The sequence below is a fragment of the Protopterus annectens genome, chromosome 3.part1 (genome assembly GCF_019279795.1).
Source record: "Protopterus annectens isolate FY-2018-M chromosome 3.part1, PAN1.0, whole genome shotgun sequence".
Classification (NCBI taxonomy): Eukaryota; Metazoa; Chordata; order Ceratodontiformes; family Protopteridae; genus Protopterus; species Protopterus annectens.
The window spans coordinates 170,728,037-170,753,374 of record NC_056732.1 but is presented as its reverse complement, the minus strand read 5'-3'; the positions used below and the strand labels follow the sequence as shown (position 1 = coordinate 170,753,374).

Here is a 25,338-nt window from a genome sequence, read left to right as displayed (position 1 = left end):
GGGTAGCAATATTTCATGCCTGACATCAATGCTAATGATCTCCTATCCGGAGAGAACAAGGATATCCATATCGTCATGAGAGTGAGATGGCTAAATGTCTGTGGTTCTCTGCCCTGAGCTTATTATTAACCTGTCAATAATGTCTCAAAAGTGCACAGGACTCATAGCTGATTTGTGATGCACTAGAACCACAAAGCCAGACTTCGCTACATGTGTACCAGAAGTTTCATTGTTGTTACAGCTTGATAATATATAGTAAGTGAGACCTAATTTGTACTGTGCAACACACGGCTTACAAAAGCAGATGCTGTAACAGGGTAACAATACCCAGTTTTACCCCTTTCAGAACCTCATAGAACTGTTCTCTGCAGCTGTAGTACTAATCAACTATAAACTGAAACTGGTTATTTTGAACAGGAGGTAAAATCAAGTTTATAGAGTGACTCATTACCGTAGGTCTCACTGCTGTTTAGTTTTAATTTTTGGTGTGGATATTTTTGAGGTCATGTTTTTTTTCCTTCCCTTTCCACAATTAGTTTTGATGCCCTTCCCATTGCCTATTCTCTGCTGTGCCCAGTGACTCGTCAAAATGTCCACAACAAGGTTGAAAGGTGATGTGGGTGTTTCAGTACGGCACCATCCTCATGGTATTGGATGCTTTCTTCCTGTGGCCTACCCATAAGCCCATCCCTATACATACCATTTATTGTTGTAAGTGCAGTTCCATGATGCAAACACAGCTTGCTGCATATGAGTTGCCTGTATCTCTTTCCCAGTTTTATCTACCTGAGCAGCTAGTGACTACAGCCTCCACTAGTGGGTGTACCAGGAAAAAACTCGCCCTCCATCCCCAAGATGGGTGAGATGGCTGAGTTATTCATTTCGACCCCCTCCTCCTGGTTCCTTCACTGTCAAGGCCAGGCAACGTGAACCATGGTCCCCAGGGTCACAGACAGAAGTTCCATCTCTCTGTGCCATGAAGCCTGCTGAAACATGCTTGTTCTAATTCTTAACTGCAGCTGTTTGGAGGTGGCCTTTCTTAAGAATCACTTGAAATAAATTTCCATAATATAAAACACTGTCTCTTTGTCTAATTTTCAGAGATCATTTTAAACGGATAATAAGCATGCTAAAATGTATTGCTGCGCTTTTAAGAATTTTACTGTAAATGCTTTAGGCACGAGCAGGCAAGAATGACCATTGGAATCTTTTTTTTTTTTTTTTTTTTTTTTCTTTTTCTTTCTTTAATTTTTCAGAAGTTTGGCAGCAATCCCTCAAAACCAGAATTTGTACTTGATTTGAGGGGAGGTTCCATAGATTGGGCATCTAAAGACAAATCCAGCAAAAAGCACGTAATAGAGGTAAGTATGATTATATTACTGACTGACATTATTACCCTCTAAATGCAAGTAAAGGTTATTATTCAGGGTCTCGGCTGTGGTCAGCAACACCCGATGTTGCAAATTTGCAGCAAGTCAGAAACGATAGACCATTATCTTGTACCTTGCCAGCTGGCAGTTCTTCAAAGAACTACAGAGCAGTGGCAAAAACATTTAATTAATTTACTGTCTTGAGGGTAAATAAAATTAATGTTAGTAGTATATGACATTTATTTCTTTATTTTTTTTAGAATGTAATTGGAACCTACACATTCTGTAACTTGTGTTTTCATAATGCTCTTTCTCAGGGAGAGGGTCTAGTGCCTCCGTTTACTGCTCCTTTAAGATGTAAAGAGGATGCTAGATCCCTGGTAGGAATATTGTGGAATGTGCAAGTTGTAGATACTTTTGATCAGGGAAGAATTGTCAGTATACACACAATATTCACACGGCACAGAGTGCTCCAACAGTATTGTTTTCCTGACTAATATGATTTTGTGAAACATAGGTCTGTGCATAAATGTTATTAAAGTCATTTTGAATGCAGAAATTGAGGTAAAATGTAGAACAGTAGGTAGCCTTTGCTCCCGTAGGTTAATGGCAGCGACAGTGACAGTAGTGTGAAAAAGAAATGTCATGAGAGTGCAATGTCGTTTATTCACATGTTAGCTAACTGATCATAAGATATATGTATTACTCCATAAGTGGAATGATTTCATCAAAATGTCTGTTTAATGGTGGGATTCAGACTTAAGATTTAACCCAAGAGAGGAACATTGAGCTTTTTACCACTGTGGTATATGTGGAAGCAAGTGTATAAAATAATGAATGTTTGAGCTGTGGGTTTTGTAAGCATATACAGAGATGTAGATTTTATTTATATCTTGCTACCTATGAAGAATTTCTTTTAAGTCCATATATTTGTTGCAAAATGTAAACTGTAAAACAGGATCATCGTATGTGGCAAGGAGCTGTGAACAGACAACTTTTGACCCTGGACTTGCATCAGAGAGTCACTACAGGAAGCTGGGTGTAATACCCAGTGTTTTTCCAGCAGTGGAGAATGATGCTGCTGCAATGTGTGTCTGTCTTTTCACCACTTAGGGTGAGCCTGGGTCAGGAAGGGTGGAGATGTCAGGTGGTGACCTAATGGTCAGAGAGCTGCTGGCTTGTGGGGTGGTCTCAGTTAATAAAGCAGGGAGTGACTGTAAGTTTCCTGACATGCATTTCCCCACCACTAATAGGGTAAATTATATTTTAGAGTAACAGCAGATAAGCAATATCTGCCTGATAGTCTAGCAGTCGATTCACCTGGATTCAGCTACATTTGCCTTTGCTCCATCTCATTAGCTTTAAAGGACACAACCCTGGATTGCAGTGCAACACCAGACAAGAATCATGTTGGTGTACACATCTGACAAGTGGGTGACTGTGCAGAATGAAAGCATTGAATTATATGACATGCATGTTTCAATACCAGATGTCCATCTTATTGCAAATTATAGCTGTGTGTAGGTCACTTCATCAAAGGTTAATTATGTGAATGCAAATCTGCAGTGGAATTTTGTTGAAAATACTTATAGCTTTGAGACTTCAGAGTCTGTTTCCACATAGTTCATGCTTAAAGAATGTATAAATTAAAGATAACCTGACAGGAATCCACACCAGCACCTGCACACGTATAGTCTATATTCGCAACATGGAAAAATGTGGCCTTCCATCATTATCACCAAACTGCAGAGCTGGTTACAGAGGAGAAGAGGTTTTCTTACATTTATGCTGTGCCCGTCAAATCCAGGTGCTGGGGGTTGTGCCACTTGCACCCACTTAGTTTTTTTAATCTCTAAGTTTGCTGCATCTTGTAGAAAGTTTTTTTCCATTGCAGTAACTTTGTGATACCAAATCTCTATCTTACTGATAGAAAATGATGGATCTCATTTGCCTTTTTTGGTCACTGAGGCATTTGGTCATTTAGAATTTAATCAAGTACTGTGGGCAAGACTGCCATGAGCAAAATCCCTCTCGAGGGACTGTACTGTCCCTTAGAAAACCCTACCAGCTTCAGATACTAAAGGTGAGTTGGACTTCATTGCAGGTAAAATATACACATAACTTAAATGGGCCTCTTTAACACTGAATGTCTTTGTTATGCCAGCAATAAGAGCGGTCACCATTGAAACGCATGCCTTTTTATAAACGTTCTTTCACTGTCATCATGTCAGAAAGTCTTGATGATTCCCCTACATGCATCCTGCGTGTTTGGGCAACTAACCGAGGAAATGTTTTCAGAAATAAGAAAGAAGGAGAAAACAATATTCATGATTAAGCAAAAGGTTTGTGCCCATATCTTTGACTACTAGTGGTTTCCTTATATTTAAAAGATCATTTCATGGAAAGCATCAAACTGACAGGAAGACAGACAGACCAAGAACCCTTGAACTATAAAAGGGATGTTCTGGTAACTTCCTTGGCTTTTTCCTGTATTCAGCTGGGGGAACATCCTGTGAGGGAAATATTTTTGCACATTAGTTGGTAGAAGATAGTTTCACATAACTGGGTTCTACAGGGAGTTTCCAGGACCTATTCCACCAGTTCCCCTTTAGCAGTTCTGAATAGCCTTACAGCTAACAAAAGGAATACCATCTGGTAAGCATCCAAATATCAAAATGTTGAAGGTTTCGTCTAAATTTGTTTGTGGAACCAGTAAATTACAATTGGTAGAGGTCTGAGCTAGAGCTTTCACCCCTTTTACAGTTTTATTTCAGTAAAGACATTTATTATGAGAACCCTGAAGAACCTATCCTTAAATAATGGATTCTGGAGGACAAAAATGGACATGCGGAGGGGGGGGTTGTATCTCCACATTCTAATACCTTCTTGTGAGAGGAAATTATATGCTAAGGCCTGTATGGTAATGTGTGGGTGTGGCCAGACCCTTTTTTCCTTTTCTGCCTTACCATGTTTTTGAGACCCTTTTACCTTTCCTTTTCCCTTTCTGTATCTACCCTTCCAACTCCTCCTGTAATTTTTGTAGTTTGGTGTCCATTGGATCCTCTGACAAGTTTCTTAGTACATGCTTTGTAAGTGGGAGAATTGTCATTGTAATAATATTGATTCTACCTATTGTATGTATGTTTTATGTCATCTCTTCTTCAGTATTTTCTGTTTTCTTTCTTCCCTACTCAAATTATTTTGTATTGTGCCATTTAATGTGTGTCCTACACATACTCCCAGATATTTGAGGTATTCCCTCCCCGAATGTGTCCCGCTCCTTCCTCCTTTCCTGATCGCCACCGTCTTTTTCAGGTTGCATCTAAGCCTTGAGGCCCTTTCAAACCTTAGAAAGACTGGTGGTGGTTTCTTCTTAGCCATCTCAGCATTTTCATGACATAAATATGCAGTCATCTGCATACATTAGAGACATTTACTGTACTCTTATTCTTCCCTCCATTTGTGCAAACTTAAAATGGTTAGCTCTGATGACTAGTATGAAAAGCCATAGGAAGAGAGGATACCCCTGTCTGGTGTCCTTACCTACTCTGACTGGACTTGTTGTAAATTGCCTTTCCAGTCCTGTACATTTTCCCCATATTTGCCATTTTTTTGTTTTATATTTTTAAGTATCTTTTTCAGTAGATGTTCTTCATGTTTTGCTGTTGCAGTCATCACTTGTGGGTTATCCCTGCTTGGTAGCCCTCGGCCAGTCCGAATACCAGAGTAAAGATTTCCCTCCTGCCTCTGCTGTTCTGCGAGAGTGGCTGACGTCAGGTCATCAGAGCTATAAAGGGAGACAGCCGACGCCATTACATCAGTCTTTCTTGTTGTGGAGCCTGAAGCAGAAGCAGTTTTGGGAGTGCGTCGGTTGGCCATTGCCAGAGTGAGGACAACCGTCTAAAGCTAAGTACCCCATTGGAGAATCTTTTCTTGTCTTAAACCAATGTCAGAGAAAGTTAATACCTGTCTCAGTTGTGGAAAGCAGATCCCACACCAAGACTTCTATTCCCTCTGCATCACTTGTTTAGGCCCAGACCATAACGTTCCAGGGTATTGGTTCTACGCCCTCTTTAATGCTCATACTATTAGAAGAAGAGCTGATATTGTAGCAAGGCATTTTAGTCCATCTTTCCAGCAGTGCGAAATGGCGTCGCTCTCTCAGGCAGTTTCTGACTTACCTAGGAAGAAAAAGGATAAGGATAGGTGGCTAAATGTTAGGCCCTCTCACGACTCCAGACTACAGGCAACTTTTACTCAAAGAAAGACTACAGTGGAACTCAGTGAGGCACCTTCGGAGCCCCCTGATGACAGCCAATGAACTGTTGCAGGCCTCTACCGAAACCCATTCGGAGTCCGGTACGCCACCAAATCAGCCTCCTCCAGCTGGGATGTCACTTTCTCCTTACGCAGTTGTCCGGAGCTGCTTTGCAGGTACTGGCTTTCGCTGAGATCCCACCAACATCCGAAGTCCGAACTGGACCGACGACAACGCTGCTGGTCAAATTGACTCTGTATAAAGCTTTTGAACCAGCTAGGCCCAGGCCTAAAGCTATCCCCAAAAAGGTCCCTTCCCAGAGCCCCAGCCTCCAACCTACTACTAGTCAGCCTGCCCAACAGTCACAGCAGCTGCTCAGGATGGCAGAAGACCTCATTACTTTGATCAGGGGTAACCAACTCCACCCTCCTACACCAGCTGAAAGAGAGACACCTCCCCAGAGGTCCTCACTGACCAGTAATCAGTTAATTCTGTTTTAGAGGACTCTGACATAGAAGACCAGCCCTTAGCAGCCTTTGAGGACTTTGATACTGATGACCCCATTCCATCTGCCTCCCCCAGAAGGACCTTTCCTTTGGGGAAGCACTAAATACCCTCAAAGAACATTTTCATTGGGAGGCCCAGGAGTACCCCCAGTCTTAAAACAGGGAATTTCTTGATTTGCCTTAGCATAAGTCTCTGGTCATTCCTCCTAGCCTCGATGTTGTAGTTGATGTCTTCCTAGAATCTGCCCACTCTCCAGATTCTCTCCCTGCAATGCCCAGAAAGCCGAAGAGATGCTACAAGGGTGCAAGACTTGCACAAATTCCTTTTTAAAAACCCTACTGCAGACCCTGAAGTAATTACTCAAGGCCCTAAGGGAGCTAGGGCTAGCGCTTCTAAAAACCCTATCCCAGCTGACAAGGAAAGTGGAGCATTAGACAAGATGGGTAAAAAGGTTTACACTTCAGCTACTTCAACTGTTAGGGCACTAAATTGCCAATTTCACATGATAAAATTTCAACAGAATGTGCTGGGACTGATTAAACTGAAAATATCTGCCATGCCTGACAGTAGCACTAGCAGAGAATTAACAGACCTCATACAGTCTAGCTGTCAGGTAGCAAAGCACTCCTTACATTGTGGTTTTGATGCCTTAAAAGCCTCTACCAGGGCTGCAGCTACAAGGTCAGTTGTCAGAAGACATGTGTAGTTAAGGGAGCAACCTTTGCAGACTGGGTAAAATCCAAACTTTTAGATGCATCTCTACATAAGCAGCAGTTGTTTGGCCCCAAGGCCGAGGAGGTCATCAAGACAAAGCCAAATCCATGCAGACTGTCAAGGATTTTATTTTACAGGTGCAACCTCCCAGGTTCAGCAGAAACTTCCCTACTAAGCACTGGTCCTTTCCCTCTCAAGCAAAGCCAGTGCAGAGAAAGGGACGCAGGGACAGAACCCTTAGGCCACAGGCACGCAGCCAACAAAGAACTAGGCAATGGTCCACTGCCACTCCTAGGTAGGGGAGTTTTAAGCCCGCTACCTTTTCCAGGGACTCTCAATGGCTCCCTACCCCCCTCTGCCCCCCAGGTCCCCAGACAAGCTAGGCGGAAGACTCTCCCCTTCCTAGAAAACTGGCAGACCATCAGCTCAGATCTATGGATCCTGAAAATTATTTCCAGAGGGTACAGATTCTATTTCAAAGAAAAAGCCCAGGAGGTCAGGTTGCCCAAATGTCCCTGCAGGCCAGACCGCAACAGCCTTTCATTAGATCCAAAAGCTTTATGCCCAGGGAGCTATAGAACCCGTGCCCAAGGAAGAGACAGGAAAAGGATTTTACTAGACTATTCCTTGTCCTCAGAAAGGAGGGCACATGGCGCCCTATCCTAGACCTCTCCACCCTGAATCTGTCCCTTTTGGTTCCAAAATTCAAAATGTTAACACTACAAAAACTACTACCCATGCTCATGCCACAAGCCTGGCTAGTGACCCTAGATCTGAAGGATGCCTACCTGCATATCCCTATCAGACAGTCCTGCAGGAGCTACCTATGGTTCAGAGCAAGGTCCCAGCACTTTCAGTTCTCTGCACTGTCCTTTGGCTTATCCACTGCTCCCAGAGTCTTTACAAAGTGCTTGGTTCTGGTCATTGCTCACTGCAGACAGAGCGCCGTACACATTTACCCCTTCCTTGACTGCTGTCTCATACAGGCAGATACCAAGGAAAAACCTCTACGGGTCCTCTCCTTTGTGCAGATCCTACTGACCTCACTGGGATTCATCATCAACCTGGAGAAATCACAGCTATTACCCAGACGAATGATTACCTTTCTGGGCATCCTTCTAGACACTTCCACGCAAATGCCCCCCCCCGAAGAAGACCTTTCTTCAGTCCTACTTTCTACAGCTGACAAAAAAGACCCACCTCACAGCCAGGAAAATAATGCAAGCCTTAAGATACATGGCTTCCTGCATCCTTCTGGTACCCTTTGCCAGATTGCATGTGAGGAAACTGCAGTGGTACCTAAGGAACCTCTGATGCAAACACTCCCAGTCTCTGGATCAACATCTCCCACTAATTCCTTGCCTAAGGAAGGACCTCCTCTGGTGTTCCCAGGCTTGCTCCCTGAACAAGTGCCTTCCCTTTGTCCTTCGGCCACAAAAGCAAACCCTGACTACATATGCCTCAAACATTGCCTGGGGGGCCCACACAGGAGCCCTGCAAGCCCTGGCCTTTTGGGGAAAGGAGGTTTGAGGTCTGCACATCAGTCTGAAAGAGATGCTAGTGGTGCACATAGCTATCCTAACCTTTCAAAAGCATCTGTCACCAGGGGGTACCCTTAATCAGGACAGACAACACTACTGTCATGTGGTACGTCAACAAACAGGGGGGGCACTCATTCGTACCCCCTGTGTCGCCTCGCCATGGAAATCTGGCAGTCAGCCTCCAATCTGGGACTGCATCTCATAACTCAATACCTTCCAGGGAAGCAAAACACCTTGGCAGATCACTTAAGCAGGCAGATCATGGACCCCCATGTGTGGCAATTGCACAGGAACACATTCTTATGGATCAGTTGCATCTGGGGGGAACCAGACATAGACGTTTTCTCAAGCTACCAGAACCATCAACTGATCAAATTCTGCTCAAGACAGTTTCACCCAAAAGCCTGGAGCGTGGACACCCTCTGCTTCCACTGGGGCAGCCTGTTTGTGTATACCTTTCCCCCACTTCCTCTGATACCCAGAGTACTACTCAAGATCAGAGAGGAAGGACCAAGGGCTATCTTGATTGCCCCAGACTGGCAAAGGCAGCACTGGTACCCCATGCTCCTCAGCATGACCATGCAACCTCCCTTTCCCCTGCCCTCCACCTCAAACCTTCTCACACAACAAGGAGGGAAGCTCCTACATCCAGCTCTGGCCACACTCAGGCTAACAGCATGGCTGATTCCTCAAAGGCAGATGACTCTTCAGTCCTCAGCAAGCAGGTGTTAGACATTATTAAGGAGGCTTGTAGACCCAGTACCAGAAAATCGTATTCCTCTAAGTGGAAGAGATTCACTTGCTGGTGCTCCAGCAGGGGCGCTTCCAGCACTACAGCCTCTTTACCACTGGACCTGGACTACATGGTAGAGCTCCTCCATAAAGGTTTCTCTTACTCCTCTATCAAGATTTATGCTTTGGCTATCCCTCTATCAAGATTCATGCTTTGGCTATCTCAGCCTACGTCCAGGCAGATCAGCCCTTATTCTCTTCACACCCCGTAAAACAGTTCTTCAGAGGCGTGGCTCACATCAGACCACCTAGAAGGCCACCTGCACCAGCTTGGGATCTTAACTTTGTCCTGGAAAATCTGACTCTACCCCTTTTCAAGCCAGCTTCCTCAGCAGATCTCAAATACCTCTCTTGGAAAACTGCCTTTTTGCTAGCCATCACTTCTGCTAGGAAGGTATCTGAGCTCCAGGCTCTTATGGCCACTGAGCCCTTCATCATCTTCCTTGCAGACAGGGTCTGTCTAAGAACCAGCCCCTACCTTATGCCTAAGGTGGGCTCTGACGTAACCCTTAACCAGGCCATGCAGTTACCTGCCTTCTTTTGTAAACCCACAAATAGAGGGGAGAGAATTCTACATACCTTAGATGTGCACAGACAGCTGAGATTTTACCTTGACAGGACCAAATCAATCAGGAAAACTGACCAGCTACTGGTTTTGTTCGCCCCTGGGGCAGAGGGGAAACCCATTACTAAGCAGACCATCTATCATTGCATACATTTCTGCTACTCCTTCCATGGAAAAGGGTCCTTCCAAAACCGTAAGATCCCATTCCACAAGAGCAGCCTCTACCTCCACAGCTTTTCTGAGGGGGGTTCCTACTAAGGAAATTCTGGAAGCTGCTACTTGGACATGTATACACACTTTCACCAAGCGCTACCAGCTAGCTATATTCTCCAAATCCAGGGCAGGATTTGCATCTGCAGTCCTGCAGGGCATGCTAGCATTCCCATAATTTGTACAACTTTGCTCTACCCACTTCCTCAGCTTTGGGATTCTTCCCACAAGTGATGACTGCAACAGTGAAACACGAAGAACATAGTACAGTTGTGTACACGTAACATAAATGTAGATGTTCGAGTGTATTCACTGTTGCAGTCCTGTTTCACTCCCACCTTCCCCCTTTCTTGCCTTATGTATATTTTTTCTGGGGCTCCTAACCTTTGGGGGCAAGAAAAATTGATGTAATGGCATCTGCTGTCTCCCTTTATAGCCCTGACAACCTGACGTCAGTCACTCGGAGAACAGCTGACGCAGTAGGAAATGTTTTCTCTGATATTTGGGCCGGCCAAGGGCTACCCAGCAGGGATAACCCAAAAGTGATGACTGTGACAGTGAATATACTCAAATATCTACATTTATGGTAAGTGTACACAACTGTAATTTCCCACCTGACTGTATCAAAGGCTGTTTGTGGGTCAAAAAGATCATGCCTGCCTGTGTTTCCCCCCCTTTTACTCTAATCTGTCTGCAAACTCCATTAGGGCCTAACAGTTCATTTTTGTACTTCTTCCTTTCACAAAGCCATTCTGTCCCTTTTGTATTACTCTTGACAGAATTTCATCTAGTCTCCTTGCTAGCACTTTTGCCATCACTTTGATATCTGTGTGTGTTAAGGAGCTTTGTCTACAATCCTCTACTTCCATCCCATTCTAACACCTCTTTCAGGATCACTACCACCCTGGCTGTTTTCATTGTTGTTTCTCCTGTTTCACTTATCCTTTCATGCTTTCCCTTCATAACTGTCCATAAGCCTCCTCCTAACAGACACACACGCACACACACTTGTAGAGCTCTACATTGTATCCGTCTGGGCCTCCTACCTTTCTATCGTTCATAGGCTCCTAGTTTTATACTAGGCTAACGACCATCAGGGCCTTTTATAAGCCTAGCCATGCAATTCTACCCAATTGTGTCCCTGTTTATCATGGGTGTTTATTTGGAGGGGGTGTGTTAGGATGTTTCAAGAGGTTATGAGGGGGGAGGTATGTTAGTTTGGGCATTACTTGGCTCTTAGTGGAGGTGGTATCACCAATCCTGACTTCCTGAGTCCTGTCTTTGAGCCAGCTGGCAATCCAGTGAGTTATGTAGGGGTTTATTCCATGTTTGGTGAGTTTGTCAACTATGTCCAAGTGGGATATTGCACTGAATGCCTTAACCAGGTCCAGGTAGGCAGTATTCACTATTTTCCCCTTATCCATTGCCTTGATGACCTTCTCAAAGAAGTCCACCAGATTTAGTAGGCATGATCTTCCCTTAACAAAGACAGACTGGGTTGGGTCCAGTGTCTGAAGGTTGTCTGTCTTTACTGATTGTTCCATGATAATTTGTTCCATGGCTTTGCATGTTAGACTAGTCAGACCAATAGGTCTGTAATTGGATGATGGTCCACCCTTGTGAAATGGGATAACTGTTGTAGTTCTCCACACTCTTGATACAAAAGGCTGTAGTTGAAAAGTAACTCAAGTGATTCTGGTAGGTCATGTTTCCAGCTATTTAGGAAGCATCCTGGGATATTGTCAGGGCTCACTGAAGATGTGTTTCTGGCCTTAGATACTGCAGCTAGGACCATCTCTCTTTCAATAGTTTGGGGGGAGGGGGTTATGCTAGTAGGTATTTCATGGAGGGAGGTTGGGTGGAATTGAAGGTGAAGGTTGAACTGAATTTGTCAGCAAACAAATTTGTTATGTCTAGTTGCTCTGTAAAGGTGCCACCACTAACCACCAGTTTGGCACACTGATGTGTATAAACCTTTGAGGTTTCAGACATGACTGTAGAAGGCCTTGGGGTTGTCTCTAGCTTGTGAGGCTGTCTTGACCACATAATTGGCCTTGTCAACTTAACTAGTCCTCTTAGTTTCCTGTTTAGTTTAATTAGAGAACTTCTTTCATTGTAGAAGTTGCTCTTCCTGATTTTAGCCAATACTTTTTTTTCCCTTTTGCTGTAATCCGTGTTAAGGCTAGGATTCTACCAGTTTGGGTTTGTTTTGGGCTTACTTCTAGTAGGTACAGCAGCTACTATCCAGATATTTACATGGTTGTACAGGGTCTCTGTGAACAATTCTGCATAGATTGTTGTGAACTCAGGATTAGGAGGGACATTGAAATTTGATAAACTATTGCTCAGTACGACATAGTTTGCTTTGTAATAGTTTCTAACTGTTACAGGGTTTGTTGGAGATACTGAGTTGATTTTTATTTTGAAGGAGACAGCTTTGTAGTCTGACCTCACCAGTGAGGATGTGACCGTTGGGGGATGGGTGCAGCCTTCTTCCATATTGGTGAGTACCAGGTCCAATATATTTGAACTTCTGTTGGGTATACACATTATCTGGTAAGGAGTATTTGTGTTAATAAAGTCCATGTGTTATTGTGCCCCTGAATATGAGGCAGTGTACATTTCCCAGTCTGTAGAGGGTTAGTTAAAGTTCATTGCCATTATCATCTATTTATTCTCCTCTATAATTTTTGCATTCAGTTTCTTCCTTTGTATTCCTTCTACTTTTGATACTCCTGTCCTCCGCCTGTGACCCCCCTATACATTTCCTCTTCCTTCTTGTCTTCCTGTTCTATTTGTTGGTAGTATTCCCTAACCCTTCTGTCCCCCTGTGAGCTGTCCTTTTCTCCTAATGCTTCATACTTCTCTCTCACCTTTTCCTTTATTCGTACTTGCTTGCTAGATGTTTCCCCTGTTCCTCCCCAGTTATACACCAGTAGTCCTCCCAGTGCCGTTTTTGTACTAAAACTGCAGTTGTTAGCTTTCCTTGTAGTTCAGTTTTTTTATCAGTGCTTTCTCTGTTCTTAGATCTTTGTCTATACCAGTTTTCCATATTTTGTATTGTATCCTTCTCTGTTTTCCTTACAGTTTTATATTCTCATCTTGCCTCATTTTCCACCCATCCTCTTATTTTCTCATAACTGCTGCTTTGATTACATCCTACCAGTGCTTCCCCAGTTCTGTCTTATGTATAGTATTCTCCTATCAATTTTATGCAATCTTCACTTCCTTTCCTGAAATGTCCATGTGTAAGCTCACTCACTTCCATTTCAACCCCTCCCTGTTCTGATTCTGTCTTTATTGTCATTGCTACTGTTGCATAGTCCAATATGCACCTCTGCTGTATTTCCATCTTTTGCACCATTTTTGGAGTTCTGTCTTTCCCTAGTATTCTGTCTGGCCTTCTAACTTGAATCAAGCAGTTTGTGGAAAATGTGTACTCCCTTTTTACAGGATCTTTCTCTCCATGTGTCCTTCCACTCTTCTCCTATTATGTTCTTTTCTAAGGCTCTTTTCGTGGATCCAGTGTGACACTGAAGTCCCCTCTGTTGATTTTCCCTCCGTCCCTTTATATCTTATAGGTGGTTACTAGACTAATGACTAGAAGAGCCTTTTAAGCTTAGCCATGTATCCCAAATCTCTGACAAGTTCTGATACCCTTGATAAGTGTAAGCAGGGACCTAAGAGATGAAACATTTACAAGCAAGTGCTTGGGAGATGAACCATTTACAGGTTGCCTCTGTCCATTAGAGACACAGGTGCTAAGCCAGGGATGAATTTTCCTGATATTCTTCGTGTTTCACTGTTGCAGTCATCACATTTGGGTTATCCCTGCCAGGGTAGCCCTCGGCCGGCCCGAATACCAGAGACTTAGTATTTCTACATCGGGTGCTGTTGCTTGAGAACTGACATAAGGTCGTCAATGGTATAAATGAAGGCATCTGACGCCATTACATCAGTCTTTCTTGCCGTGGAGCCTGAAGCAGAAGCAGTTCGCACGAGTGCTGGTCGGCCACTACCTAAGTTTCGTTTCCAAATTGAAGTTGAAGTCTTCGAAAGCTAAGTACCCTGTTGGGGATCCTTTTTTCTTGCACTAACCGATGTCAGAAAAAGTTAATAATTGTCTCGCCTGTGGAAAGCAAATACCACACCGGGACTTCCACTCTTACTGCCTCACTTGTCTAGGCCCAGACCGCTATGTCCCTCGTTGTGGCTTCTGTGCTTTAACACCAGAACTATTCGTTGTTGGGCCCTTATTGTAGCCAGATATTTCTATTTGTAGTCCTCGAATTCTGATATAGCTTTGGTAAGCCATCCGACAGCAGATCTACTGAAAAAAGTAAAGATAAAGACAGAGACAGACTGCACAGGACCAAACCTTCTGATGACGCTTCCGTTAAGCTGGCCATCAGTCCTTCAGAACTCAGTGAGGCGCTTTCACAGCCCCTGATGCCTGCATCAGTTAATTTGCAGGCCATTACCGAGACCCTTTCAGAGTTCGGTATGCCGCAGAACTCTTCTTCATCTAAGGATTCTGCGGTCGTCTCTACCTTGGATGGGTCTGGAGCCACTGTGCAGGCACTGGCTTCCGAGGGAGTCCTTTGCAACACTGAATCTCGACATAAACCGACGTCTTCTTTCACGGCTATTGTTCTTTCGAAAACAACCGAGTACCTTAGGCCCAGGGGTCGAACCACACCCAAGAAACCGACTACCCATTCTCAGGCGCCTGCTCCCTTGCCTCAGTTTCAAATGCTTAAAATGGCAGAAGACCTTATCATGCTGATTAAGAGATGCCAAGCCACTCCTTCAAAAAGGAAAAGAGATCTGTATCTCCAGCAGTTTTGTCTGAACAAGCGTCAGATGAATCCGATGCATCTGAATATGAAGACATGCAGCCCCTCTCCACTTGTGAAGATTCGGATGCAGAGGAATCCATTCCTTCAGCATCTCCCCCAGAAGGTTTTTCCTTTGGGGAAACCCTGCATACCTTAAGGGAGCATTTCCAGTGGGAGAGTCAAGACTACCCACAGTCTAAAAAGAGACTCGGCGAGTTCCTGGACCTTCCACAACACAGGCCTTTAGCCGTCATCCCAGTCCTAGGTGTGGTGGATGATGTTTTCCTTGAATCCAGCTGAACTCCAGACGCCCTCCCTCTTGCTCCCAGAAACCCAGACAGGTACTAAAGAGTCCCTGATTCACACAAATACCTTTTTTAAAAAATCCAACAGCCTAAAGGGATTAAAGCAACCTCAGCTAAGAATCCCACCCCCTCAGGCAGGGATTCCCAACCATTAGACAGATTGGGTAAAAAAGTTTACACCTCAGCAACTCTTGCTATTAGGGCACTAAATTGTCAGTTCCATATGCTTAAGTATCAGCAGCATACCTTGGAACTCCTTAAATAAAAAATTTCCTCCTTTCCTGCATGGGCAGAATCTAAAGATTTACAGGACTTAATGCATTCTGCTGGTTAAGTAACTAAACACACTTTGCACTGTGGTTTTGATGCCCTAGAAGCTTCTTGCAGGGCAGCAGTCACCGGATCTGTCATTAGAAGACATGCATGGCTTAAGGAACAACCCGTGCCAGACCATGTCAGATCAAAACTGTTGGATGCACCTTTGCACAAAGATAACTTGTTTGGCACTAAAGCAGAAGAGGTCTTAAAAAAGATAGAAGAAAAAGCAAAATCTATGCAGACTGTTAAAGATTTCTTACAAGTCCAGCCCCCTAGGTTCAGAAGCATTTTCACTTCAAGCACTGGTCCTTTCTTGCTCCGAGTAGCCAGGGCCAACCTAGGCCATGTGGAAACAGAACCCCCAGACAGCAGCCCCAGGGGTTGCAGAGATCTAAGCAGTGACTACCTCCACTTCAAAACCAGGGAGTTCTAAGCCACCCCCTTATGGTAAGAACTCACAGTGACTCGCCTCTGCCCACCTTTGCATGCCCCTAGGAGGAAAATTCTCCTTTAATTCAAGCACCTTGGGCCACCATTACCAAGAACCAATGGATTCTGAACATTGTGTCTCAGGGGTACAAATTCTCCTTCCACACCCCAAAAGGGTATCCAGATCTACCACCATATCAGTAGTCAGAGGCTCAAAAGCAAATCCATTCCCTGCTCTCCTTGGGGGCAGTAGAACATGTTCCTGCAGAGCAGATAGGCCAAGGCTTCTACTCCAGACTTTTTCTGGTGCTCAGAAAAGAGGGTACCTGGCACCCCATCCTCGCTCTATCCATTCTAAACGCCTTTCTGGTGATCCCAAAATTCTCACCCTCCATCAATTGCTACCCATGCTCTCCAAGGACACCTCGTTAGCCACCCTGGCCCTACAAGAGGCCTACGTCCACATTACTATTAGGGAGTCCTGTAGAAAATATCTCCACTTCAGGGCAGGATCTCAACACTTTCAGTTCTCTGCGCTTCCCTTTGGCTTATCTACTGCTCCCAGAGTTTTCACAAAATGCCCAGCCATTGCCTTTTGCAGGCAAAGAAATATTCAAATTTACCCCTACTTAGACGACTGCCTTAGTCAGGCAGACAGCCAGGAAAAGCTGCTCAAAGACCTGGCCTTTGTAAAGGACCTGCTAACCTCCCTAGGGCATACAGTCAGTGAAAAGAAGTCCAAACAGGTACCCACCAAAAGGATAATCTTCCTGGGAGCAAGTCTGGATACAGCATCCCAAATGGCATCCCTTACACCAGAGAAACAAATTTTCCTAACGGCTTACATCTCTCAACTGGCCACCAGGCCCCAGCTTTCTGCAAGGAAAATCCTGCAAGCCCTGGGGTTTATGGCCTCTTGCATACTCCTCATTCCATTTGCCAAACTGCATATGAGGAATCTTCAGTGGTACCTATAGAGCCTTTGGTGTCAACACTCTCAAGACTTCAAAACTCTTCTGCCTATCATTCCTTGCCTGAGGAAGGAATTTCTTTGGTGGGCAACAGCCTGCTCCCACAACAAGGGACTGCCCTTCTCCCCACACCCCGCCACCCAGACCCTCACCACAGATGCATCAGACTACGCTTTGGGTGCACACCTGGATGGCAGATGTATAAAGGGCCAATGGAACCCCCAGCAGCTCCCCCTGCACATCAGTCAAAAAGAGATGATGGCTGTGCAGCAGGTCTTGATAGCTTTCAAACCCCTTCTCTCTCCAGGAGTTCTCCTGATTAAAACAAACAACACCACTGTGATGTGGTACATCAACAAGCAGGGAGTGACTTGCTCCTTCCCGCTGTGCAGGCTGGCCATGACCCTTTGGTCCACAGCCTCTTCCGTGCAAATACACCTGTTAGCTCAATACCTACCAGGCTCTCTCAGCTCCCTGGCAGACCAATTAAGCAGAAAGCTCTTGGACCCCCACGAGTGCCAGTTCAACAGAAACACCTTCTTCATAATTACTCAGAAATGGGTAACCCCGGAGGTCAACCTCTTTGCCTCCCAGACCAACCATCAGCTCAGCAAATTCTGCACCAAGGAGCATCACTGCATGGCATGGAAAGTGGATGCCCTGTCCTTCTCCTTTGTAAACCTCTTGGTCTATGCCTTTCTCCCCTACCCCCCTTATTCCCGGGGTACTGCTCAAAATAAGGGAGGAAAAACCAAGGACTATTCTCATAGCTCCAGACTGGCCAAGACAGCACTGGTACCCCTTGCTGCGCAGCCTGTCCTCGCTGTCTCCATGGAATCTTCCTCAGATTCCAAACCTCCTAACCCAGAGGAAAGGGGAATTCATGCACCCCCAATTGCAGACACTCAGTTTGGCAGCTTGGCTTATACCCTAGCCCCTAACCAACCTGCCATCCTCAGTAAACAGATTTTGGATGTTATCCGAGAGGCCAGATGCCCTAGCACCAGAAAGCGTTATGCAGATAAATGGAAAAGGTTCTGCATCTGTATCCAGGCTAAAGGGGCCAATACATCACAGCCCTTCATCCCTCTCATCCTGGATTACTTAGCTGACCTTCCACACAGTGGTCTCACCTTCTCCTCTATAAAAAATTCATGTCTGTGCTGTTTCTGCTCTTTTTCCCACCGAGCAGCCTCTTTTTTCACACCCTCTGATTAATCAGTTCCTCAGAGGGGCTAGCAACTTGAGGCCCCCCAGAAGAGCACCAACACCAGCTTGGGACCTTAACTTTGTCTTGGACAAAGCTCACCCTGCCCCCTTTCGAACCAGCTTCTTCTGCAGAGCTAATATTTTTGTCTTGGAGGACAGCCTTCCTCCTGACCATCACTTCAGTCAGAAGAGTCTCTGAGCTGCAAACACTCATGGCTGTGGAACCCTTCATCATCTTCTATACAGACAGGGTATCCCTCAGAACTAATCCATCCTTCATGCCCAAGGTGGTGTCCAGTGTGGCTCTCACCCAATCCATCCATTTACCCATCTTCTTTCCTAACCCCTAAAACAAGGGGGAAAGTATTCTGCACACTCTAGATGTGCACATACAGCTCAGATACTATTTGGACAGGACTAAACCCTTCAGAAAGTCTGATCAATTGCTGGTTAGCTTTGCTTCAGGGGCAGAAGGCAAAGCCATCTCCAAGCATGAATTTAACAGATTTTGTTTATGCATGGGGCGCCCACATTACAAAGTCTGTCAGTACAGGAATATTGGTCTTCATAGGATATATCCTTTCTCATCTGTGTAGCAGAGATTAGAACTGCAAGAGCTCTGTGGCATTTTAAGACTATTTTCAGTCAGGCTGCTTTACTCATAAAAAAGAAGCAAAGTAGTGCAATATTTGTCCATATCACACATATGGGTAGGTAGAGAATGATGCATCTCTTTTCATCTCACTACGTATTTTTCTATGTGTTTTTTGCCACCATGCCTGCTGACTGTCAAGCCTTCTCCCAAATTGGATACAGTCCATTCATTCTACTCCACTAGGGATTCCACCCACTGTGGTGCAAGAGCTCTGTGGAAGGGGCAGTAATTCATACAATCACTAAGTGCTTTGTACTGCCACTGTCATCTCAGCAATCCGACCGTTTGCAGTGGTCTGGTCCTACCCTTTGACAGGAGGATGTATGATCATCATTACAGTGGAGGATATCACTGCCCCCCCATCTGAGCAAGGACACATTTCTGCACACCCAGTTTGAAGGATACCAGCAAATAGGCAGTGCCTCCTTTCCTCAGGTCAATCATTTGCATTGTCACCCTGTTCTGAAGAATTACAGCAGTATACAGATGGCTCCACAACACTGTCCCTCCCCCCATATGCCCCTGCTTGGCATCAACACTGGGTCATCTGCATTATACTTCTGTATCACCACAGCTGATTAGTTTGAGTCTGATTAAGTTCATCAGTTGCCAGTATTTTGCATGGTATGCTCACAGCACAAATCTTTGGCCACAGGTGCTCTGACAGTGTCACAGTGGAGGCGTACTCCAGTTCATTTTGAAGGGCTGCAGTTTATAACCATATTGTAGCTTGTAGATTTCATTTGAAAAATTCAGACCTTTCATGGTTAATTGCTTGCATCTGCAGGCTCCTGAAAGCATTTAATACTAGTACTAATAAAAACAGCTGGTTGATTTGTAAATGGAAGAAATAATCCTTGGTAGAGTTCACTCAGAGCAGATTGGTCAGATCTCATAGAGATTACTTGCATGCACCTGTTTGCTCCTTGCCTCCAACTAAAAGCCGGTGCTAATGGAAAAGTGAACAGCTAATAATTTTGCAAAAGCAAGAAATAAGTACCCTTTTTGTTATTTTCTCTTATTTTTAAGCCTTTTTTTGAAAAAACTTGTCCATAGCTTAAATCTGAGGACATTAGAGATCCATCTCTATAAAATAGGGAAAATTATCATCTTTTAATTCTACATATATGATCAGTCAATTTTTTCATCCCCCAGCAGCCCAAGACCACAACATATTAACTTTAACTTGCTTCTTTCTAGCCTTTATCTTATTACTGCGTAATGCCTGGAAACATTACAAATATGAAAATGTGCTTTCTTACTTTTACTATCACTAACATATACAGCAGTCCCTGGTAAAACTCCCACAGCACCACTCACATTTAAAATTTTTCTGACTACATGCTATACAGAAATGTTTTACAGTGTAACATGCAATTTGCACCATAACATTTTCATACAGATATTTATGGGAATAAAAAAATGTTTTTCTTAGATACTTCAGTCCCTTAGTGTCCTTATAAACATTAGTCCTAAAGTGTGGTTTATGTTCTGGAGTTCTCTCATGAGTTAAATGCAGTCAACGAACTTCCAGCCTTTTGCAGCCATTTCTTCTTACAGGGCCACATTCCCCATATCAAAACATCATCTGATGAATTTGACACTTTGTATTTCTGTCATTTACTCACAATTTGCATTAGGGATGGTCTTCATGATCATCTCGACCTTCCAACACTAATATCTGGTTCATTTTCAGGGCATTCTTGCTCCTGATTCTTCTAGTTAGTTTTGCTCAAACAAATGACATTTTTTTCAATAAGAAGGTCATTTTGTGAGCTTTTTGTTGGCTAAACATTTTTTAAATTTCTTTCTTAGTCTGTTCTGCATTCAAAAATATATTTGATCTTTCAGGCAGCCACATACAGGAGCTTGAATTTCATATCTACCTTTTGACATTCTGTGATTGCTGGGATAAACTTGTTTCTTTTCTGCCTGGTTTACAGCAAATAATCATTCTTCACAATCACTCTTGTGCCCACAGCCTTTTGTAATTTTCCTTCTGCCACAGTTTTATCAAAAGTAGCTCTTTCTGATGTTATGATTGCATCTTTACTGATGTCAAGGCCAGATTTGGAACATACACAGAATGTGCTCCCTTAATCTGATGCATAGCTGGCTCAGTCAGTGCTGTGTGCCAGTCCAATGAACCAGCACCTCCCCTCCTCAGCTCTTCAAGTGAAGAATGCAAAAAAAAAAAAAAAAATAATAAATAATCTTTTATCTTTTAAACTGTAGCAGACTGTTTGCTATAGTTTATACTAAAAGGGCTACAGTGCTCAGATTTTAATAAAACACTTTTTTATATTTAAACTGTAGCAAACTGCTTTCTACAAATGAAGCAAGCAGTTGCTACAGTTTCTACTTTGAATGGAGCATTACAAAAGTCAGGTTTTAATTTAAAAATACTTTTTTTTAAATATTTAAACTGTAGCATTCTGCTTGCTTCAGTGTAGCAAGCAGTTGTTTTAGTTTTGTACTCTGCATGGAGCTCTACAGAGCTCAGGTTTTAATAAAAAAATGCTTTCAACTGTAGCAAACTGCTTGCTATAGTTTAGACCACACAGGGAGTGCTTCAGTGTGAGGTTTGACTTCAGTTGTAATACTGGCTTTTAAAAGCCATTATGCATTAAATTGCTATTACTGCCCCACTGCCACCACACATACTTTGTGCCTAGGGTAGTTGCCCATCCCCCCCAGCTATGCTATGGCTCACAATTAAGAAATCTTGCTGTAGAACAACATTCTAGTTGCTTATTTTTACTTTCATAAAATTAATACAATGTATTCCACCCCTTTTCTCTGGTATAGCAGAAAATTTCAGGTTTTTCTTTGTATTTTGACTTTATACTTTACAATTTTAAATCTACAGTTTCTGAAATGGATCTTCTTGAGAAACGTCATTTTCAACCAGTCTTTCTTCACTTCACCCTCTGATTTCTGAAGTGCTATCATCTCATCTGAATAGCTACTTAAAGCTCTGTGTATTTTTTTCTAGACTTTGTCACTTGACTTTATTTCTTCAGTGTTTGATTTGTTTAAAGCACTTCAGAATGCAATTGATTTATTTTTCTTCTAAATTATTGGATGCAGTCTTCTGTACTAAACCTGAACTGCTTTTTGCTGTTGTACTAAACCTGAACTGCTTTTTGCTGAGCAGCTGCAAAATTCTTCCCAACCAGAGCTTTTTTCTTCTTTTCTTCTACTGCAGTCACATCCAGGCAGGATATCTACTAGCAAATAACTGAATTTGTATCCAAATTGACAACTTTTACTGTTTTTTTTTAATTTTCACAGTAGGAGAGATCTTACAAGCTTGCTATTCAGTGTGTAGTCGTATTAGAAAAGTGTATGTGGCTCTCTCTCTCTCTCTATATATATATATATATATATATATATATATATTATATACACTATGGAAAATGATTTTGCAATGTGTACTACGTAAATATGTATATTAAATTAACATTAGTTTCTTTTAGTAATTGCTTTACTTTGCTTTGTAGGTGAAGACTCGTCAAGGAACGGAACTTCTTATACATTCTGAAAATGATACTACAATAAATGAGTGGTATAAAGCTTTGTTAGAGACGGTTAACAGGCAGGTATGTTTTAAGTTTTGTGTTATGCATCTGTTACTGGGAATATTTTGACCCTTAAATATTTTTTGTGAAGCAATTATAAAATTAATAACATGGGGTGATAAAATGTTGCAACCATGTGAAAATGGTTAGAGGTTATAACCACTATATTTATTAACAGTGACTATAAGATAAGTAGCTGTCACCCATGAGGCTTCTTTACATCAAATACATTTTTACTGCGTCAGGCAACATACCAGAGGACGCTTTTCATAGATCATGAGTACTTTTCTGCTGCCTACTTGTATGTGACTGATCCCTGTACGTGGGGCAGTAATGTACTTGTGCATTACTCCTTAGCAGTGTAAATTGTTTATTATTTGCAAGGAGGTGCTTACTCTAGTGCCTAAAAGTGAACTGACCATAGGCCGTATGTAGCCAGCATGCAGTACTGTAGCAATGGAAAGATCAGTAGGTGCATACCCCCAGGCATGTAGGCTCTCTTTAAAAAAAAATTGCAAAACTCTGATGAGAAAGATGGAACCAACCACTTAACTCATAGTAAAAAACAAAGCAAAAAAAAAAAGGTTGTCTTGCGGGTAAGCTGATAGGGTAAGGATCCAGGATGTCCCTCACAGATGGATGTTGAGCGGAGAGGTCTTTCTTCAGATTTGTTCACCAGTGGGGTATCCCAGGGATAATTTTATTTTTTGCCTCCTCTGCGAACCATCAACTTAAAATGTTTTGCTCCAGGAGTCCTTACAAAGATGCCTGGAGAGCAGATGTCGTCTTGTCATGGAAAGAGAAATTTCTGTATGCCTTTCCTCTCATCCAAAACTTCCTCTTGATGATTCAGAATGACAGTCACAAAATTCTCCTGGTTGATCCCTTTTTGGCCAAGACAACATTCATTCTCTCTTCTCTTCTAGTTGACCAAGGATGGTCACCTCAAGTTGCCCCAGAGATGGACTTGCTGACACAGCAGAAGGACTATCTTAGTCATCCAAACCTGAATACTCTCAATCTCATTGTATGAATACGTTTTAAGAGGGCATGCTGCATATAATAAAGATGGCTTGAAAACCTGTTAATTAGAAATACCATGTATTTCAAAGTAAATACATTTTCTTTTTGGTATAAGAAAGAAGGCTGGGATCCCCTGTCAAGCAGGGGATACCTTCTATACTCAAATTTCTGTTTGAGCTACTCAGTTCTGGGTTGCCATACACCTCTGTTAAGGCACACTTTCCCACCATTTCATCTTTTCTAGATTCAGCTCCTCACTCTTTGAGGTGAAGCTGTTCTTAAAAGGGGTCCTGCTCATCAGGCCCCCCAGCAAATCTGTTTCTTCTCGTGGGACATAAGAAATTAACTTTTCCATCTTTAGAACCTACTTCGTCTGCTTCCTTAAAATACTGTACATGGGAAATAGTTTTTCTCATAGCCTTAACCTTTGCAAGGAGGGTTTCTGAGTTGCAGCATCTTTGTCTGTTCCACCTTTTCTGGTTTTCCACAAGGAGAGAGCATCCCTTAGAACTGTTCCATCCTTTGTGCCTGAGGTGATTACTGAAATGTCTCTGAATTAGTCCATTCACATTCCCGCATCCTTTCTTAATATTCAAAATTAGGGAAAAAGAATCACTTGATAGATGTACCCAAACAAGATTTTACTGGGGCAAGAATTAAGAGATTAGGAAATTTCATCATTAGTTTCTTTCCTTTGAAAGCATCCAAACAGACCATTTCCAGGGATATTTCTGTTGCCATTTTCTTTTGGTACTCTTTCCATGCAAAATCCATCCAGGGACATGTTAAACCTCATTCTACAATGACTGTAGCTTCTTCAAGGACTTTCTTCAAAGGGCCTGATTTCAAATCTATCTTAGAAATAGCTAATTGGTCTTCTATTCGTACTTTTAAAAAGTATTACAAAATTGATATTGTTTCTAGGGACAGTGCAGGGTTTGCCAGAACCATGCTTTAAGGGTTACTGGACTCCATCTCTGTGTCTCGTACTCGCTCCCTTTCTGCCTAAAAACATTGAGAATCATCACATCTGTCAACATTACTGCAACAGCAATCTAATGATGAACATAGTTCACTTGTGAAATCAGTTACCTTAACAGTAGATGAGAGCTTGAATGTTCTTAGGGGTGTCAGGAAAAAAAAATTGAAATTGTAGCTTCAAAACTGTTGGCATGAATTAGCTTTAGAAATCAAGTACAGTAACACTGGAAGAAAAAAATACTTTCCCTACAACCTTCTTGGAGTCATTAAAAAGAAAAAAGTACCTCCTGGATTTCATGCTGTTAAAACCGTCTAGAAATTGTTCATTGAAAAAAAAGTAGGGTCAGTCCTGATGTTAAGTTATGCAAAATTGCTTGAGTTAATAGAATGACAAACATGTTTTAATGCTGCATTGGTTAAATGGAAAGGCTTGTTCAGCAGAAAGTGTACATTAGAAAAACTTCATTATTTTGCACAGTGGTAACATTTGGATGTTTTGTAGGCTACTGTATGATTTTGTTCTAAAAGTTATATTTTAAGTCGGCTGCCACATTCCAGCTCCAGTTAACAGTCTGAGCAAGGTTGTTTCTAAGTTGGTGTTATATGTTGAGCAGCAGTGAATTTCTTACACATGCAAGTGTCACCTCAAACATGCATCAGTGTCTATTGCTAACTATAACAGATTTATCATCTTTCACCTGCCTAGTTTGCAAAGTAGAGAAAAGAAAAGCTGGCACTAGTTGTAGCAGTTAGATTGTTCCTTCATTTTTACTAAGCACATAGTTGTTTAATTCTCCATTACCTTACTTTATTCTGGATTTTCCTTATAATGTGCTGTGACAGTGCTGACTTTGGCAATGAACATCATTAGATGATGGGACCAAAGCTGTGCCACCCATGTTTCAGAGCTGGACAGTGTTGTTACTTGGTCTGCACAAGGCATTTCCCACCTGTCATTAATGACTGCCCTACAGTGACCACCCTATTCATGTATATAAAACCTGAACTGTTTTTGTATTGCTCCACAGTTGAGTTTAAAACTGATATCCACCTCTTAAGAATTGGATTAAT

General features: G+C 42.8%; 1 protein-coding gene across 9 annotated transcripts in view; it reads left to right on the top strand.

The window, feature by feature from the left end:
- ARHGAP12 (Rho GTPase activating protein 12) overlaps nucleotides 1-25,338 on the top strand; it is a 1,910,410-nt gene that overhangs the window by 1,509,203 nt on the left and 375,869 nt on the right. For all 9 annotated transcript variants that reach the window (XM_044066697.1, XM_044066699.1, XM_044066698.1 and 6 more), the window contains 2 exons: nucleotides 1,257-1,361; nucleotides 22,186-22,284. In XM_044066697.1, the coding sequence (XP_043922632.1) occupies nucleotides 1,257-1,361; nucleotides 22,186-22,284 (204 nt within the window). The remainder of the gene's footprint in view (nucleotides 1-1,256; nucleotides 1,362-22,185; nucleotides 22,285-25,338) is intronic.